The sequence below is a fragment of the Leopardus geoffroyi genome, chromosome C2 (genome assembly GCF_018350155.1).
Source record: "Leopardus geoffroyi isolate Oge1 chromosome C2, O.geoffroyi_Oge1_pat1.0, whole genome shotgun sequence".
In the NCBI taxonomy this organism is placed as follows: domain Eukaryota; kingdom Metazoa; phylum Chordata; class Mammalia; order Carnivora; family Felidae; genus Leopardus; species Leopardus geoffroyi.
In genome coordinates, this window is record NC_059333.1 from 76,157,329 (window position 1) to 76,177,845 (window position 20,517).

The window sequence follows — 20,517 nt, forward strand, 5'->3', positions numbered from 1 at the left end:
GAGACAGAGCATGAACGGGGGAGGGGCAGAGAGAGAGGGAGACACAGAATCGGAAACAGGCTCCAGGCTCTGAGCCATCAGCCCAGAGCCTGACGCGGGGCTCGAACTCCCGGACCGCGAGATTGTGACCTGGCTGAAGTCGGACGCTTAACCGACTGCGCCACCCAGGCGCCCCCCAAGTATTACTTCTTAATATGAGTTTGGGGCATGTCAGAAAATAATGGCTAATGTTTACTGAATAATTTTATAAATTTTATTCATTTAAATCTAAAACAGTTCTACAAAACAGGTACTATAATCATGCCCACGTTGAAGATGAATAAACTGAGGCATAGCAAGTTTAAATAATTAGTCACACACACAGATATTAAATGATAGATTCAGGATTTGAATTCAGTGAGTTTAGTTCCAGAGTTAATGCCTTTACCCACACTTTACACTGAATTTCTTTTTCTTGGTCAATATTTCCTAGCACATAATAAATACTTCCTTAAATCATACCATTGCATTTTCTCACAAAACTTTTTGAAAGTATTAAGAAAGAAGTGTGATTTACTTATAAAATATTGTGGTGGTTTATTTTAAGAGTATAAACATTGAACTTGAGAGGATTTTTCTTCAATATGCTTGATGTATTTAAATTGTAAATTAAAATATTTTTTGGAGGGGCACCTGGGTGGCTCAGTCTGTTGAGCCTACAAATCTTGATTTGAGCTCAGCTCACGATCCAGAGGGTCGTGGAATTGAACCTTGCATTGGGCTCCGCACTGAGCATGGAGTCTGCTTGAGATTTTTTTCTCTCTCTCCCTCTCTCTCCCACTCTGCCCCTCTCCCCTGTTCAAGCTCTCTCTCAAAAAAAAAAAAAAACAACTATATATATATATATATATATATACACACACACACGCACACATATATATATACACACATATATATAGATATACATATGTATAGATATAGATATCTAGAATAGATCTAGAATCTAGATCTATAATATATATATATATATATATTTATATATATATATATATATTTATATATATATATATATATATATATATATATATAATAGTAAACCATTACACAATAATTTTAAATGTTCTTCGTTTGGTGGCCAGTTTCATGTATCTGACTTGGAAGTTTGAGGTGTGTAGGATGTGTGTATTTGTGTGTGTGCATATATTTCCATGCATTATTCAGTAGCCTAGATAGAGTGGTATTGAGCAGGCATTCCGCCAAGATCTAGTGAGGTTGCACTTAGTACATCTGCTTTCCCTGACACCAAGACAGTGTGGAGCACATTCCCATGTCAAAATATGTCTGTTCAGCATTACTAAGCCCACTCCATAGTATTCTAATTGAATTTTTAAAAATATCCTAAAGAAAGCTTCTCTTTGCTTCCTCTTACTTAGGTATTGGCAGAAGATACCATTTTACTGTTACCTTGGTATATACCAGGGATAGGTTATGATCCTTAAGGAAGCAGTGTGATGTTGTGAACATCCCATAAAATTTCATAGACAGACAGTTATGGAAATTAACATGCATTTCTCCATTTACCAGCTGTCTACCCTTGAGCAATTTGTTTAGCACTTTGAAACTAGTTTCTTATTTGCAAAATGGGAATTATATGTAAAGACTTAGAGTATATAACATCAAACTTACCCTACTGGAAGAGACTGCTGGACCCTACTGGAAAGTCTGAAAGAGGAGAAATCTATGTTGCCTAAAGTGTGATCAAGAGTGATTTCAGGGAAAATGGAGGACTGAGCAGGGCCATGAAGAGTTGTATAATAAGCCTTCTTGAAGCCTCATCTGCAATTTCAGCACCTGTCTGGGCCCTAGATCCAGGCTTCTTGTCTTTAAAAAAATTTTTTTTTTACCATTTATTCATTCTTGAGAGAGAGAGACAGAATGTCAGTGGGGGAGGGGCACAGAGAGAGGGAGACACAGAATCTGAAGCAGGCTCCAGGCTCCGAGCTGTCATCACAGAGCCTGATGTGGGGCTCGAACTCATGCACCACGAGATCATGACCTGAGCCAAAGTTGGATGCTTAACCAACTGAGCCACCCAGGCACCCTGAGTCTTTTTGTCTTTAGCAGGGTTTGACTGAAGTTGACTCTGGATAGGATTCAACCCCACTGCACTTGGGATTTCCTTCAGAGGGGTAGGAATGAAATGTTCCACATGGTCTCTTCTCTGTCATTTGATTCTGTTGCTGATGTAAGCAGGGGAAGTCCTATCATGATGCAAGGGGAGACAGTCTACTTCCCACCACGTCAAAATCCTCTAGAACAATGGCTCCCAAATTTTGAACATTAGAATCACCAAGGTAACTTAAAAAAAATCTTATGCCCAAGTCAATAAAATCAGAATCTCTGAGGATCCAGTCAGTATTCTTAAACAACACAGATAATTCCAAAGTGCAGTCAAGAGTAAGAATGGTGATTTCTTCTGGAACATTGCTTCTTATACTTTAGTGAGCAACAGGATCACCTAGAGGGTTTGTTAAACTATTGATTTGGGGGCCTTACCCCCAGAATTTCTGATTCAATAGGTCTGGAAGAAGGGCTGAATGTTTGTATTTCTAACAAGTTCAGCAGACCACACTTTGAGAACCACTGCTCTAGAACAGTGCTTCTTGAATCTGAAATGCATAGTAATCTCTTGGGAAACTCCTGAAAGTGAAAATTGTGATTCAGTAGGTCTTAGTTGGGGCCTACGAGTCTGCCTTTCCCATAAACTGCAGGAGACGCAGATACTGCCCACAACACGCTTTGGTCTACTGACTGGTAAGGTTAGAGAAGCAACAGTAGCATCTGGGAGCTAGTTAGAACTACCCCAGACCTACCAAATATGAAATTGCTTTTTGGCAGTGCTGTACATTGGAATCATATGAAGAATTTAAAAAATATATTGATGCCTGGATTCAATCCTGGAGATTTTTATTTAGTTGGTATGGATGTGGCCAAGGTATTGGAATTTAAAAACAAACAAAACTCCCGAAGGTTGTAATATGTAACAAAAAAAAAAATGAGACAGAGTTATACAATAAGATAATATTTTAAAGTACACTGCAAATCATTGCTGTCCTTTTAGGGAATGTTTCTTGATATTTTATTGTGAAAAAAGCTGGAGATGACCAGTAAATGGCCCCTTCTCGGTCCACAGCAGATAACAGTAAATTCTTTTGCTTTTTTTTTGTTTTGTTTTGTTTTGTTTAGACAGATTTTTACAATAGTCATTGTGGCCTAGCTTCATTTGTCTTCTTCTTCTTCTTCTTCTTCTTCTTCTTCTTCTTTTTTTTTTGAGAGAGAGTCAGAGAGAGAGCATGCCACCGAGGCAGGGAGAGGGGCAGAGGGAGAGAGGGAAAGACTCTTAAGCAGGCTCCACACTTAGTGTAGAGCCTGATGTGGGGCTTGATCCTCCAACCCTGGGATCATGACCTGAGCAGAAATCAAGACTCAACCAACTGAGCCACCCGTACGCTGCTCATATGTCTTCTTAAGACATAGTTTTGGAGTTTCACATGTGCCTGCCATGTTCATGCTTTATCTTCATTAAGACCAAGATATTGAGGGAAAACTGTATTCTAGTTACTAAGTTGCAAAGATGATTCCCATACAATTCCTGCTTTCTAGCTGCTCCTAGAAAAGTAGGTAAGGTTGGGGTTGAACCTTTATGTAAAATAAAACTTAATAATGCCAGGTAGCACTGGTACTACCAAGTGATTAGAAAACAAAACAAAACAAAACAAAAAAACAAAATGCTAGATTTAAGAGATAGGAGAGATCCCCAAAAGCCATGGTGCTCAGAGAAAGTGTACCTTAAACTGAACCTTGAAGAATAGGAACAAAATATGTAAGCTAAGATTAGGAGAATTCCCTTTCAGATAAAGAGGCACAGAATTACCTAGTGGAGAAAGTTCCTTCCATGTTGGGCACAAATGAACTGACTAATGGTTTTAGCAAAGAAATTTTGTGGAGATATTATAGAACCATATTTTAGAGTGCCTTAACTGACAGCTAAGGGAATTTAAACTTTATATTTTAGGACATGGGGATCCAGTGACTATTATTGAGCAATTGCAATAGAATGATAGGTGAAATGTGGTACTTTGGAAAAATTTTGTACCTAGGGATTATAGGAGAAATTAGCTAAAACAAATTTTCAGGTAGAGAATACTGATAAAATCATCCTCTTATTTTTTCAAATTCTATTTTTCCTGCTCCGTTTCTAAAAATAAAAATCTTACCACATTTATTTCTATAGATCCACTTAATATTTTTGGAATTCAGCAGAAATATAATTTATATTTATATATTATACCATATCATATATATCATGTAGTATATATTTGAATCATGAGCAGTAAATACAAACTTTGAATGTCAATGTCAGTATAACTTGAGTGGAATATGAATATTTTTTCTTTGTGGCTTTTTCACTGACTTTCCACTATTTAAGTATAATTGCTCATCAGTATTGTGTGCATAAATTTTCAAAAGTGCTTTCTTGTTTTGGTAATTAATGATAATGAAGTGCAAAGCTTTGGTTGTGCTTATCTAAACCATCTCATGAAGTTAGCTTTTGTTGTCTGTGTTTAATTTTAACTAAAAGGAACTAAAGGTTTAGTACTTTCTGAGTGGGGAATTTCTGCTTGGCTGACAAATTTATTTATTATGGTTCCATTTTTTATCTCTTTACCACTATTTAGGTTGTGGTTACTAGAAATTTTCTTTTATTTCTTAAGAGAAACAATATTTTATAGCCTTACAGCCACCAGAACATAGTTTCACACCCTCACCCTAGTCTGGCTTTTTAAAAAATATTTATTTATTTTGAGAGAGAGAGACAGAGAGAGAGAGAGGTTGAGACAGAGAGAGAGAGAGAGAGAGCGCACTCACACACACAAGCAAGTGGAGGAGGGGAAGAAGGAGAGGGAGAGAGAATCCCAAGCAGGCTTCTTGCTATCAGTGCAGAGCCCAATGTAGGACTCAATCCCACAAATGGTGAGATCATGACCTGAGCCGAAATCAAGAGTTGGACGTTCAACCGACAGCCACCCAGGTGCCCCTACATCCTAGTCCTTTCCTGGCTGATTTTGTGGCCCTGGGAAAACCACATCTTTGAGATTCAGTGCCTTCATGTGTAAAAAGATAGTTGCAGAGGGGCGCCTGGGTGGCGCAGTCGGTTAAGCGTCCGACTTCAGCCAGGTCACGATCTCGCGGTCCGTGAGTTCGAGCCCCGCGTCGGGCTCTGGGCTGATGGCTCAGAGCCTGGAGCCTGTTTCCGATTCTGTGTCTCCCTCTCTCTCTGCCCCTCCCCCGTTCATGCTCTGTCTCTCTCTGTCCCAAAAATAAAATAAACGTTGAAAAAAAAAATAAAAAAAAAAAAGATAGTTGCAGAGTGTACACGTGTTTTTTTTTTTTTTATTCTATTTTATAGACTTTTACCACTATGATTGCAGGTGCCATGTCTGTCTTTTACCTCAGTGTATTACAAGTGCCTAGTACAGTGTCTAGAATATATGGGATGAATTAATAAGTAAACCTAAGAGGCCATAGTGTCACTTTTGGCAAAGTAGTGTTTGATGGAAAATTTGTGGAAGATGTAAATCTAAAACCTGCAAAATGTGTGAGATTTCTTGGAGGGTGTTTCTGCCCTATGATCTTCTGGATTGACACCTGTGCTGTTCAGAGTTCTTCATGTGGACCATAAGACAAATCTGATGTATAAGACAAATTGGCCACAGTGGATGAGTGATGACAGGCATTTGCTTTCATTATCGATGGTGACATGCTTCATTTTTCATCTTAAGGGAAAAAAAGAGAGAATCACATTGAATTGACTTGTTAATTATGCAAGTTTTGAACATATCTGAAATAACACAGGAAAGGTCATACGATAATATCAGGTTTAAAAGCCACTGGCAGGATTTCTACAAGAGCTAAGGCAACATTTCTACTAGCTTCTGTCCAAGAAAGGGAGGGAGCATCATACTGCTCATTTTGACTATGCTGAAAATTCACCATGTTTGCTCTTGGCCAAAGCTTAGAAGAAACATTTGAAGTCTCTAACCCCCAAAGTGCTCATCAGTTCCATAGGTCAGTAAATTCATTAGGGAAATAAATCAGGCAGTTGGATTATTTGACCAATTGTTTGTAAAGTAAGACATCAGACTGAAAGCACTGAATCATTATACCCTAAACTATGTTGACTTTTACATGTATTCATTGTTTTATTTTAAACACATAGCTGTTTTTGCTTACTGGGTCTTAAATATATAAGATGAAACACATTGCTTTTTTTCTGCCATGACATCTTAAGAAACTTAAGTTAAAATATGAGATAATGATGGCCCAAGTGTCCCTTACTCCCCAACCCCATTGTGAAAGCTCTGGACCACATCAATAATGCTACTTTGTACTTTACTTTTATAGTTTAATACATATTTAAAAAATATATTATCTTAACTCATTTTTATAACAAGTCGTTGAAGCATTCAGAGTGGACACTAATGCTCAGTGAGGTTACATTATTTCCAGGCACCAAGGTCACAAAGCTGTTAAATGTTAGAGCTAAGGCTCATGACTGAGAACTGTGTCCTCTGAACTTAAGTTCTGTCCTTATACTAGTTTTGTTTCCTTAAAAGCTAAAGTAGGAACACTCACATATTTCTCTTAATTTATGGAAGAAAAGCTATTTTAGAGAGTTAAATTCAGTGACCACAATTGTTCATGCTTCTACTGTGCAATGTACTTTGGATGGAAAAAAAAAGCATATTTCATATTCTTGAAAAATTCCTTATTTGCAGGGAAATTCAGGCAAACAAATAAATATGAAAAAGCAGTGTGATACGTGTTATGTAATGCTGTGGAATTAGGATAAGGGAGCAATTAATTTGCCTGAATGAATACTCCATTGTACCCTAGTTTATACGACCACGTTTGTGTTGGAGGAGTTAGGAGACAAAACTGTCTATCTTCTAGTTTGTTGACTATTCTGTAAGGTCATTTTCCTATTGAAAATGAAGAGGGGGGGAGGAATTGACCTTAATAAATGATAAAAGCCAGAAGTACACATTATTTTCATGACTAATGAAAAACCAATTGAGTATAACCTACAAATATTATCATAAATACCACAATTACAAATGTTATTACAGAGATTATATATAGGGTTATGAAGAAAAATAACCTGGAACCAACTTAATTTTAGGTTAAAATTTTTGTAGGATGTATTATTCACACTCTGACAAAGTATCTTTATTGAGAACATTTTGATGAGAGGGAAATGATAATTTTCAAGACAATCTGATATGGAGAGTACACAGGTTATAAACGCAAATATCTCTATTCTCGCTCAGCATCTTCCACTACAAATTTAACTTGGCATTTTAGTGGGTCATAAAATGCATTTTTTGCTTTGCCCATTCTGCACATTCAACCCAGAACTTGAAAACATGACTGTACTCTTTTATACCTCTTCATTATTACAAGCAATAAGGAGTCTGTCCTTAGAAGTTGCTTGGGAAGATACTGGATTTACCTGTTGTAAAGAAGAATTTGTAAGGAGCTTTTTTCTCCCTCCTTCACTTTTTCTTTTCCTCTCTTCCTCTTCTTCTCTTTCTTCTTGCATTTTCATTGCTGTCACAGTGTTTTCTGATGTATTTTGCATTATTGCCACCTTTTTGCCATTGGAAAAATTTGTGTGGATAACACACAGGTAGAAATGAAGTTGACTAAGAACATAGCACTTTGGCAAGGTACTTTTTTTAGTTCCAGTGTAATTTTACAAGATGTCTGATATCTTGATTATAACAGATTTCCCAAACTCCTCATTTCTTCTTCAGTCCTTCTAAAACCTGCATCGCCCTTCACACACACTTCAGCCTTACACATTCTATACTTCTGTCCACTCAAACCCTGTGTCATGGAAATCTTCTGGCTTTCCCTTTAGATTCCGTATTTGAATATATTCTATGTGTGATAAATAATATCAATTTTATCTTGCATGCTTAATTCTGGAAATATGACCAAGAAAAGCTATGAATAAGCAAACTTAAAGAGAAACCACTGCTGATTCATTTATTTATTTGGCAAATATTGAAGAGCGGCTTGTGAGACCAGGATGCTACATGCTAGGCAACAAGGATAATAACAATTTCCAGGGCCTTCAAATTGTACCCAGAATAGTAGGAATGTCAGGAAGAATTACAAGTGAAGGTTTATCCCCTAGGGACCACATCTGTTGGCTACATCACTATTTTCCCATCCCAAGCCTAACATGTGGCTTATACTAAGTGCTCAATAAATATTTATAGAAAGAATACATATTTTTTTGAATCAGAGACATTATAGAGATACTTACAAGATACCATATGAGAGTTCAACTGACTATAGCTATGGAATCTTACCCTAAAGCTTAGGATGGCAATTTTCATTCCCTTCTGTATTCACTTGGTACCCAAAAAAGAAGTTAGGACTTTTTATACACTGAAGTAAAGCCAACTAGTGAGATACTTATTTTAAAAGTGACATTTTGCATGTCAGAATGCCTAGCATGATGCCTGAAAAAAAAATTAGATATTCCATGAATATACTCTCTTTAGTTTTTCCTACCTCATGTGTTACTTTTCTTTCATTCTCTCCTGACACTTAAATTTCAACCTGATACTGATTGAAATCTTGTAGGTCCTAAAACTTATATGATTTGAGGCATTCTCTCAGAAAAAAATAAATATAGCATGATGAAATTAAAATTGGATACAAAAGTGAGTAGGTTGAGAAAATAAATCACAAAGGATTAAATTTAAAAAAACTGAAAGCTATCACAAAGATGATAAAATCTAGGGAAATAATAAAATATTTTAATTAATTACTTGGTGGATGCAAGTCTATTGATTTCTTTTCCATTATTTTGTATGCAGAATCTTTGGACATCTTTTTGTATGGCAAGAATTTCATAATGTATTTCCTGAAAAAAATAATTCAGTCTTTCCTGTAGCATGATTAATCAAAAATTATCCTTGATTATTTTCTTTTAATTTATAAAAGTCTATTTTAGCTTCATAGCTCATAATTGGTCATTTCATGTACATGTTAAGTATTGTTGTCAAATATGAGAATTTTTTTTTTTGTATGATATCAGGGCAATTCAAATCCATTACCTACTTCCCCAAGTAAATAACTTTTGCCAGTCATTTATACATTATTATAATAATGCTACATATTCAACAATCACATAGCCTCAACTGCATGCAATAGCAATGTTTATGTCTCATGTGTCTGGGGTGGTCCACAAGCCAGTTCTGTTGATCTTGTCTTGGTTACATATCTGGGGGTCAGCTATCTGTTGGTTAATCCAGAATTGCCTTGGCTGGATTACTGAGGCCACTTTGTTATGTTCTAAGTATTTTATATCCCCTTCTTGGGATCAGTGGATTAGTCTGTGCATATTCTTTTCAATGCAGGGACAGAGGAGAAATGAATAAATGGGGGGGGGGGATGAGCTCTTTTTCAGACTCTGCTTGCATTTGCTAACAACCTATTGGAGAAAGCAAGTCACATGACTGAGCCCAGTGTCAAGAGATAGGGCAGAACATCCTTTTAGAGCATTGCAAATTTATATGGAAAAGCATATAAATGTGAGGAAAAGTGAAGAATTGAATGTATCAATACAATTCATCTACTAGGGTTTTGTTTTGTTTTACCATTTTCCCTCATTATGTTTTTAAACAACAGCTTTATTGAAGTATATTTGACATACAAAAAAAAACCCTATACATATTTAATATATACAATTTGTTAAGTTTTGATACATGCACACATTCATTAAACTATCACTATAATCAAGGTAATAAACATACCCATCAGTTCCAAAATTTTCCTCATGCCCCTTTACTTCTTTTTTTCTTTTTTAAAAGAAACACTTAATATGGGATATAGTCTCTTGACATACTTTTAAAGTGCACACTATAATATTGCTAACTATAGGCACCATGCTGTAGAGCAGATCTTTATAACTTATTCATCTTGCATAACTGACATGTTATATCCTTTGAAAAATAGCTACCTGTTCACCCCTCCCTGTAGCTCCTAGCAGCCACCATTCTACTCTGCTCTCAGGAATTTGATTATTTTAGATACATCATGTAAGTAGAATAATGCAGTGGAATGATGCTAGGACTGGCTTGTTTCACTTAGCACGGTGTCCTCCATATTCATTCATGTTATTACATATGACAAAATTTTCTTTTTTTAAATGCTGAAGAATAAATATTTCCATATATATGTATTCCATATATATATCCATATATCTATCTATATATCTATATATCTATCTATATATATATATATAGGTATATATATACCTATATATATATATAGATAGATATATAGATATATATATATATCACATTTTCTTCATCCACTTTTCCATACATGGACATTTAAGTTGTTTCTATATCTTGAATATTGTGAATAATGCTGCAATGAACATGGAAGGGCATATATGTTCTCGAGATCCTGATTTCAACTTTCTCCATATATCCCAGGAGTGGGATTACTACATTATATGGTGGTTCTTCTGCATTTAATTTTTTGAGGAATCTCTGTACTGTTTCTATATTGGCCACACCATTGTACATTCCACTGGTGGTACACACTTCCAATTTCTCCACATCCTTGTCAACACTGTTTATTTATTTATTTATTTGTTTATTCATGGTCATTTGAGGGGCTGTTGGGTAGGTCAGTCAGTTAAACATCCAACTCTTGATTTCAGCTCAGGTCATGATCTCACAGTTCGTGAGTTCAAGCCCTGCATCAGGCTCTATGCTGGTGGCGTGGAGCCTGCTTGGGATTCTCTCTCTCCCTCTATCTACCTCTCCCCTGCTCATTCTCTCTCTCTCTCTCTCTCTCTCTCTCAAAAATAAATCAATAAACTGAAAAAATGTAAAAGAAATAGTAGTCATTTGAACAGGTATGAGATGGTATTTCATTGTGTTTTGATTGCATTCCCTGATGATTAGTGATGCTGAACATTTTTCATGTACCTATTGGTCATTTATATATTGTCTTTGGAAATATGTCTTTTCAAGTCTTTTGACCATTTTTAAATTGAGTTATTTGGATTTTTGCTGTTGAGTTGTAGAAGATACTTATATATGTAAGTCATTAACTGTTTATTAGTTATATGTTTTGCAGATATGGTTTTTTCCCCCCATTTTTCAGGTTACCTTTTAACTCAGTTAATTGCTTCCTTTGCTTTGCAGAAGATTTTTAGTTTGATGTAGTCCCACTTGTCTATTTTTGCTTTTTTTGGCCTATGCTTCTGGTGTTAATATGAAAGAAATCACTGCCAAGACTAATGTCAACATTTTCCCCTATATTCTCTTCTAGGAGTTTTATAGTTTCATGCTTTATGTTTGGACTTTTAATCAATTTTGAGTTATTTTTGTGTGTAATATAAAATATAAGTCCAACTTCATTCTTTTGGATATGGAAGTCTAGTTTCCCCAGCACCATTTTTTGAAGAAACTATCCTTTCCCTTCATTACCTTTTTCATATACTTTTTCCATGTGGTTCAGTAATTGGGTTTGTTATGGATCCCAAGAATACCAACTCCATTATTTCAGTTTTCAAAATATAAGAGTCAGGTTTACATAAAGGTTTAGAATGAGATACTCCTTTTGGAAAGGACAAAATTGAGAAGATGTTTGAATATCATATTCGATGCTTGTGCTTTCTTTGGCTTATAATTATAGTCTTCGGCAAATGTTTACTGGGATCTTGAATATAAATAGGATATATGTTACCCTGTTTATTCTCTCTCTCTCTCTCTCTCTCTCTCTCTCTCTCTCTCTCTCTGTGTGTGTGTATGTGTGTGTGTGTGTGTGTGTGTCTTTCTCTGTCTTCTGTTTCTGTCTCTTTTTTCTTCCTCTCCCACTCTCTACTCTCTGTATTATACAGGTGTGGTTTAGATGTGATATTTGTTTGGGGAGCTTTCTAGTTGTGGTTAGGACAGAAACATATTTTTTAAGGAAGAAAATTATAAATTGTGGTGAAAACAGTCTAGATTCAGGACTAGGGTAGCTTAGGAGTGAGAGAAAGCACTTGGTATTTGGTGTGTCATGTCAAGCATGGCAGGAGGTTCAGTGTGAAGATATGGGGAGAGCAGCATTCCAAGCAGAGAGAATGAAGTAAGCAGAAACATGGGGTTAAAGAGTAGGAAGAGGAAGATCAAATTACTAGAAGCAGTAAGTAAATATATTAGAGGAAATAATGCCATGTAGCAGAAATGTGTGACTATATATAATTTTGATCTTCAGGCTGAGATGTTTTAAGTTTTTAATTTCCTTTTGATATTAAAAATATGTTGATCTTAAGAAAAAAAGAAAAAGCACTTTTATTCCAATAAGAAGACCACAAATCCTGGAAATGTGTCTTTTCATGACCCTTATAATCAATAACATTTGATGAATGTAAGATATGTACATATAACTGGGGTAGAAATTGCAGAGACGTACCCTGAAAAGTCTTCCATTTTAGGGATGGAGACAGATGTGTAAACAAATGGCTATAATGCCATGTCTGAAATGCTATTATAAAGATATACTGATGAATTACACAATTATGGAAAAGGAAACAGCCATCTCAAGGGTTTGGGTAAAACTTATGGTGCAGTTGAATAGTAAAGACAGATTTTCAAAATGAGAGAAGAAAAGGAAAGATAAGAAAATTTAGCCTACTTAAAGATCAAGGGGGACTTGGGAAACGGGGAAACTCTATAAAGCTGGTTTTGGTGAATGGAATTCGTGAGTAGCAGGTGATAAACTGGAAATGCCATTTGAAGCCATATTGCAAAGGGTGCTGAGGGTCAGAGTAGAAACTTTGGATCCATCCGTAGTCAGTGTAGAGTACCTAGAGGTTGTAAGCAGGAAAATGGCATGAGTAGATTCCAGGGACTGGAACAATGGTGTGGCCCAGTTCCTATGAGTTAGGGCTGTGGCTTCGAGGGTGGAGAGGAAGACTGGAGACACGGGAGGAATTCTTGTGAGTAGCAGAGGGCTCCTGTGAGTTACAGCCTGTGCACTACAATGAAGATAAATAATAGATAAGAGTAAGTCATTTGCCACTTTTCAAGATTTTAGGAGGCAGATGCAGACCTTCCCAAAGAGAGTAGTTTTTAGCTTTTACCACTAAAAATTTAATTCCAAAATGTTTACTGATTTTTTTATAGACTTGCTAAATCTCCCAAAGCATACCATTGAAAAGCCATTATCACTTTCTGGTTTGCATAGAACTTTCACAGTTTCTTGCTTTTGTCCCTGCCTGGCTTTAGTAATTTTCACACTGTCCTCAGGTATGAAAAGCTTTCTAGTTGCTTTGTTATGACTGTTTCAGTTAGATGGATCAATATTCTTAGCATTTGTCCTGAGAAATCTTTAGGTGAGAAAGATGTTCTGCACAATGTTGGTTTTCATTGTTCTTTCTCATAAGAATTTTCACTGAACTTAATATTTTCCAGTAGTTGCATTTATTTACAATGTATAAATACCTTCCTTTAGTTGGTACCTTACATATTCACTCTGCTTCCTTTATCAGTTAGGATTACAGTTGGCTCCACACTACACAGACTAAAATAACAAGGCCTTATTTTTCTCCCATAAAAGCCAGACCCTAGGTAATTGCTGGACTGGTGCCATTGCTCCCCAAAGTCCTCAGAGACCCAACTCTTTCCAGGTTGCCTACCACCACTCCCTGGGGGGGGGTAGTCTTTGTTTTCATGGCCTCAGATGATCCAGCCACCACACCCCCATCCCAGTCCACACAACAGTAAGGCAGATGGTTGAGAAGAGGGCGAAGGAAACTTATAAGCTGTCTTTTTTTTTTTAAGTTTATTTGTTTTGAGAGAGAGCAAGTGTGAGAGTCAGGGAGGGGCAGAGAGAGAAGGAAGGAGAGAATCCCAAGCAGGCTTCATGCTGTCAGCTTGGAGCCCAATGCAGAGCTCAATCCCATGAACCATGAGACCATGACCTGAGTAGAAATCAAGAATGAGACGCTCAACCAACTGAACCACCCAGACGCCCCCCACAAGCTGTCTTTAAGGAAAGAGTCTTCAACTATGCAGAGACCCTTCTGCCAACATCTCTTTGGCCATTACTGAGTCCACAGCCACACCCAGCTGCATGATATGTATGGAAAGGTAGCTAAGTAGTCTTAGACTTTGTGAAAAGGCAAGAATGGATATTAGGAGAAAATAAACTTAAAAATAAAGAAGGAGGAAACACATGTGAGAGAGCCAGAAAACCTTTGTTCAGGTAGAGTTTCACTTGGGTTACCACATTGAACCTATTTGTCTTCCTAAAGTTAGGATAATCATTCTGTCCTAAATGCTCCATAGTGTTCGTGGTTGAGGGTCAAATACAGTGATGAATTTATCAACACTTTGAAGATTAAGAGTTGCACAAAAATGAAGTATTATTTTTAAAGTATTAAACAATTCTGAATACAAACTCAATAGATACCAGTGAGATGATGTCAGTTTTTACATCATGCCCTAAGGTAACCTTATTTGACAAGCAGAAGACATATATTAATGACAAATAACTCTTATATAGAGAGAACACCTCTCTGTTTATGAAACACTTTTAAGAATTTGATAGTACATTTGATTCTTCTATAAATACTCTGCAGTAACAATTATTATGTTCATTTTACAGATAGGAAAATAAAGCAGAGGTTAAATGAATGGCTCAAAGCCGTGTAGCTTCTGAGTGGTTACTTTAGAAACTATGTTGTCTGCAAACCTCACACTTTTTTTGTAATCTGTTGCTGCTCGAATCTTTATGCGTCACACTTCTTGTTTTCCATTTGGCAAAGTTTAGATATCTAAGATTAGAGTGACAGACATTCGGATGTTTATCCCTACTTTATCTATGTGGTATTCATTCTCACTTATCCCTAGTATGAATCAAATCTTCCCATCTACTGGTCTACACATACATTATCCTCCAGGATCACCTAACCTCCTGTCCCCCCAAAATGTTTTTCTGTTCTTGACTTACTCAAGTTCTGCCCTTTCTTTGTGTCAACCTTGGTTCCATATTCCATGTGAAACATTTCCTGAATATTTCAGGCCACACAGATCTTCCATTTTCCTGAACTTCTGTAACATAGAAAATATATATAGAATGCATATATTATATTTAATTATAGAAATAAATTATACACTGTATCAGATTATTCCATATGTCTTAGCTTTCTCTCCCCAAGTAGACTTTAAGGTCTTGTACTTCTTAAGTTATTTCAGTAGCACAAGGACAGTGTGAAGAACAAAAACAGTTCACATTCAAATTGAGCTGGCTAATAATTCTTGAGCATCTTCTAAGATTTAGTCTCAACTGTCATGACAAATGAAGAAACAGGTTCAAAGAGGCAAAGGGACTGGTCCAATGTCAAGCATCTAAGAATTGAAACCTGCTGTAGTAACCTGTGGTCTAAGTCTTGATCCTCTACACCCATCAACTGAACATTTGACTGGAAGTCAAACTGTGTGTGTGTGTGTGTGTGTGTGTGTGTGTGTGTGTGAGTGTGTGTGGTTAGTTAGCTTACCATTCTACATTGAGAAAAGCCCAGAATAATCAGTCATTTCAGGTAGCCCTTGGTTGGATTTACATACATCTTAAATTCAACACTAAGAAGATGACCAGAACTGATGGAAATTTTATCAGTAGAAAAGAGGGATAAAAATTTCCAACTAAACTAGGATGTTAAAGTGAGCTACAGATATATTCTTTTATGCATGAAGCTGTGAGATATTTAGTTCATAGCCACATTGCATCTGTAAGTGCCTAACTATATGATTACTTTCTTCCCTTATGTATTACAAATTATTTCAGGGAAGGGACAATGTTAATGCTTATGCTCATTTTGTAATCAGAACAATAACTAGAGTACTGCTAGGAAGATGTAATTCATCAAAATATATTGTTGGAAGAAAAACAGATTATCTTCTTATTTTTCTTTCTGGTATTTGAATACCTTATCCAAGTAGACATATAGATTGTTCAGTGATGGACAACCAAAATATTTAAAGACCACAAACCTGTTCTCATTTCATCACGGGATACTGAATTCAGTTTAACAAGTTAATTTTTAATGGTTTTAGTGGTTTTGTGCATGTATTTATACATGTGTGTGTGTGTTTTCTGAGATATATGTCTATTACAGCTTAAGCTATCAATTAGAGATACATCTGTTTACATATCTACATTTACATGTAAAATAATTTAACTATAAAAAGAAATGCTCTCATTCTACCAATGTAGCTAAGAATGAGTCAGTGATTTTTATGTTTATCTTCTGTATTCAAGACAATGTTCAAGACAACAGGGAAAAATCTGAAAACAAGAAGCGTTGGCATAGGTTTTAAAGGTCATATTTTATTATTACATATGACGGCAATTATGTTTTCCACTATTGAGAATGTTTTGGTTCAAATTATTTACTTGTTTGAAAAAATCATATTATACTGTTTGAGTATGTGTTCATTTTGTGAAGCAAAAACGTGGGGCCCTTTGAGACCTTCTAATGTTACCCCTTTATTACAGATGAGTTTATTTGATTTATCTGAGGTCGCATAGGTAATTAAAAGTGGTGCAAAGAAGCTTGCTCTCCCCACCCTTAGACCTCTTCAGTCTCCCTCTCTCTCCCTACTAATTTCAGTTCATAGGTTTGAATTCTCAAAAGAGTCCTCTTAAGGAGCAGGATGATTTATTCAAAAGGTCACTGATTTTTTCCTCTCTGTCTTCTTTTTTCCTCTTCAGCCCTCTTCAATCTAATTCCAGTGGGCCTGCGTGTGGTGGCCATCCAAGGGGTGAAGGCCAGCCTCTATGTGGCCATGAATGGTGAAGGCTATCTCTATAGCTCAGTAAGTACCTTGGAAAGTGTACGTGTGCATGTGCTTGTGTGCACACATAAACTGGTGTTGACAGGTAGTGGACTAACCATTCTTTTATGGAAGAAAATTAGAAGTCGAAGTCATTTTATGTTTTCTGACCCAATGTCAGGATTTTACTAAGATTTTATAATTTACAATGCAAAGGATCATGCCCTGTTGAGAAAGACCTAGTTACTGTCTATGCAATATAAATTCTCTTTGTCTGGCTTCCACTTCTAGAGGATAATTGATCTTTTGAATTTTACCGTTCTGTTTAATTCAAGGGGTAAGACGTTTTTTCCTTTCTCCTATTACTTCTCCTGTAAGCACAGAGGATGGCTTATGCATTTAAATTCTTCAGTTTGTCTTCAGAGAGTCTTTTGTGTCCTGTTGTGGAGAAAAACTTTCAGAATAGGTTGTGTTTTGTTTATATTGAATAAATCTTTTCAGTACCTAATATATCAGATTCCTGGCATAACTCATCACTTCAAAGATGATGTGAATTTATGGAATGAGGTCTGGATTAGGGGCTGGACGTTTGAGTTTTATTTATATTTCAGTTACTATTTCTCTTTGGACAAGTTACCTCCCCCTCTTTGGCTTAATTTCTGGACCTTTAAAGTGAGGGTGTTGGACACTGGGTTGTTTAACATCTCTTTTATTTCCAAAACTGACAAAATTAGGTAGTATCTGTAGCTACATTATGAGCACTGACATATTGTAAAGTAGTTAACTCTCCTCTAATGCCTGTCTGACTCTCAAGATAATAATTTATGTATTGGGAAAATGTGACTGCACTGAATAGATAGATATAGATATAGATATAGATATAGATATAGATATAGATATAGATATAGATACAGATATCTATATCTGTTCTCTCATAAGGAAATAGCCTATTTGAAGTTCATGAAGAGATATCCTTGAAAATGGAAGTTCTACTTACTAGATTCTAAATTAAATATTAAATTGTTTTTAAACTTTTTTCCATATTCAGTTGAATGAATCTCTGCTGTACTATGCTTGTTTTTTAGTAATACATCTGCCATTCATATTAAGAGTTTTAAAGTTACTGTTTTATTACCGAGCATACTCAGATCTGAATTTGCATTCATATACTAGATGTGTACATACATATTATTTCAACAGTTCTGCTCAATATAATACTTACAGGTAAACACATTTTTAGTTAAAACAAAAATGATCTTTCATTTTTAATGTGACATAATTCTAACAGTTCTTAATGTCCAGTTATTATGAGTTTATATTTTAAATATAAGAATTAAAATAAGCAAAAAATATAAAAGCTTGTTGTTTTGAATAATTCTAATTAGTTAAACTTAAAAAAAATGTTTCACTGTAGTACAAACTAAAACATGGAGATAATCTTAGGATAGTATTGACTTTAGGGATTTAACCAGTCATCAAGCAAAGAGCCAAAACTATCAGTTATGCAAAAAAGACGGAGTTCAGATCTTTGGACCAGAGTTTATTTCCAAAGGTTTTAGAAGAAGAAAAACACAGAAAGTCTGACAACAGTACTGTAGGCAGAGCACAGTGTGTAGGAGCCTGTGTGTGTGTGTGTGTGTGTGTGTGTGTGTGTGCGCGCGCGCGTGTGTGTGTGTGTGTATGTAGGGGATCCGAGTGTAGAGAGGTCTCCCTTGTTGGGTGCAATCTCAAAGTTCCTGAGAGGAGCCTGGATATTCAGTAGGAGTTAAGTAAACTGCATACTCTGAAGCATGTTCAGAAATGCATTCTTTTGGGGCGCCTGGGTGGCGCAGTCGGTTAAGCGTCCGACTTCAGCCAGGTCACGGTCTCGCGGTCCGTGAGTTCGAGCCCCGCGTCAGGCTCTGGGCTGATGGCTCAGAGCCTGGAGCCTGTTTCCGATTCTGTGTCTCCCTCTCTCTCTGCCCCTCCCCCGTTCATGCTCTGTCTCTCTCTGTCCCAAAAATAAATAAACGTTGAAAAAAAAATAAAAAAAAAATAAAGAAATGCATTCTTTTTATCATTCTTGCTCAGAATTAAGGGTAAGGCACAGAGGTCTTGAGCCCATAGGAGGGGTTTCAAGAAATTCCTGATTAGATCATTTTACTGCAGGTGCTTTTTTGTAAAGGAGCAAATGCCTTAGACTGCCAATAATTACCTGGTGAGTTAACCTATTTGGGGTAACCACATACTCAATTTCCTTTTCTTTTATTGCTTCATACCAAGAATCACCTAATTTCTCCCTTCTTATGGTAGAGGCTACTGAGAACAATTTTCCTTTGATTATAAGTATGCCATTGCTGACAAAAATCATCAGGATTCCTACTTTCAAAATCATCCTCTCTCTGGATAGAACTAATAGGAGTAAGTGTTGGTATTCAATTAATCTGATTTAATTTAATTTTTTAAATGTTTACTTATTTTTGAGAGGGGGAAGGAGCAGAGAGAGGGAGACGCAGAATCCAAAGCAGACTCCAGGCTCTGAGCTGTCAGCACAGAGCCTGATGGGGGCTTGAACTCATGAACTACAAAATCATGACCTGAGCTGAAGTCTGACACTTGACCGACTAAGCCACCTAGGCACCCTGGTGTTTAATTTTAAACAGTAGGCATAGGCCTGAGGCTTTCGTTATAAGACTAGAGAGAGCTGATCCTGGGGTAGGCAAACCTGAAAAAGAATTGAACATCAAGGCTCCATCACAAACACAGTACTGCTCAGCTATGTGGTATGCCTCAGCAGGATAGCATCAGCACAGCCAGGGGCCTGGTGGTGAGTTAAAAGCAGGTTATTAACACAAGTTTTCTTGAGGTGTTTTGGTGTATATAAAACTTGGCAGGTTTTTTTTTTAAAGTCATTTCCTATTTCATTCATGTTAAACAGTATAGTTAGGCACATCAACAGGGGCCATATCTGGTATGTGGCAAGGACAGGGGGCTGATGTGTGGCTGGAGCCAAACCCAACAGGTCTTAAAGAAGCTACTTAGAGTCCCAGCGGTGTGTCATTTACCTGGTTTGTGTTCATTTTAAAACTAGGAATTAATTCCCTTGTGACTTCTGATTTCTTCCTGTCACCAGGAGACAGGAAAGAGTGGTTAAGATGGAGTGACTGCTGAGTAGCATAGAGCTAAAATGTAAAGATCCATTCTGAAAAATCTGTGTTTTGATAGCTGAATTTAATTCATGTGCATTTAGTGAGATTGTTGATGCATCTGGATTTGTTTTTGCCATTGTAGTTCATATTTTTTTTCTTTTGCTTCTGTGTTCTTTTTTTATTTCCTTGTGTTGACACTTTTTCTCTATTCTATTTTTATTCTTCCACTAGTTTGTAAATGTAGGTTATGATTCTGTCTTTAGTGATTTACCCTTACTTTTTAACATGCATTTATAAGTATATAAGATTATATATACTCATTATATATGCTCAATATTTTTTTGTTTCTGTCTGCATTCCAAACAGCTGGTTGACCTTAGGATGTCGTCTTGCCTAGTAAACACCACCACCCTTCTTGCCAATTTGATTAGTGAAACTTTAAAATAAAATCATATGCATGATTAGTTATAATTCTACAGATAATAGTTAAA

General features: G+C 36.3%; 1 protein-coding gene across 3 annotated transcripts in view; it reads left to right on the top strand.

Moving 5' to 3' along the window:
- Positions 1-20,517, top strand: part of FGF12 (fibroblast growth factor 12) — a 567,564-nt gene that overhangs the window by 358,019 nt on the left and 189,028 nt on the right. For all 3 annotated transcript variants that reach the window (XM_045502588.1, XM_045502587.1, XM_045502586.1), the window contains one exon: positions 16,837-16,940. In XM_045502588.1, the coding sequence (XP_045358544.1) occupies positions 16,837-16,940 (104 nt within the window). The remainder of the gene's footprint in view (positions 1-16,836; positions 16,941-20,517) is intronic.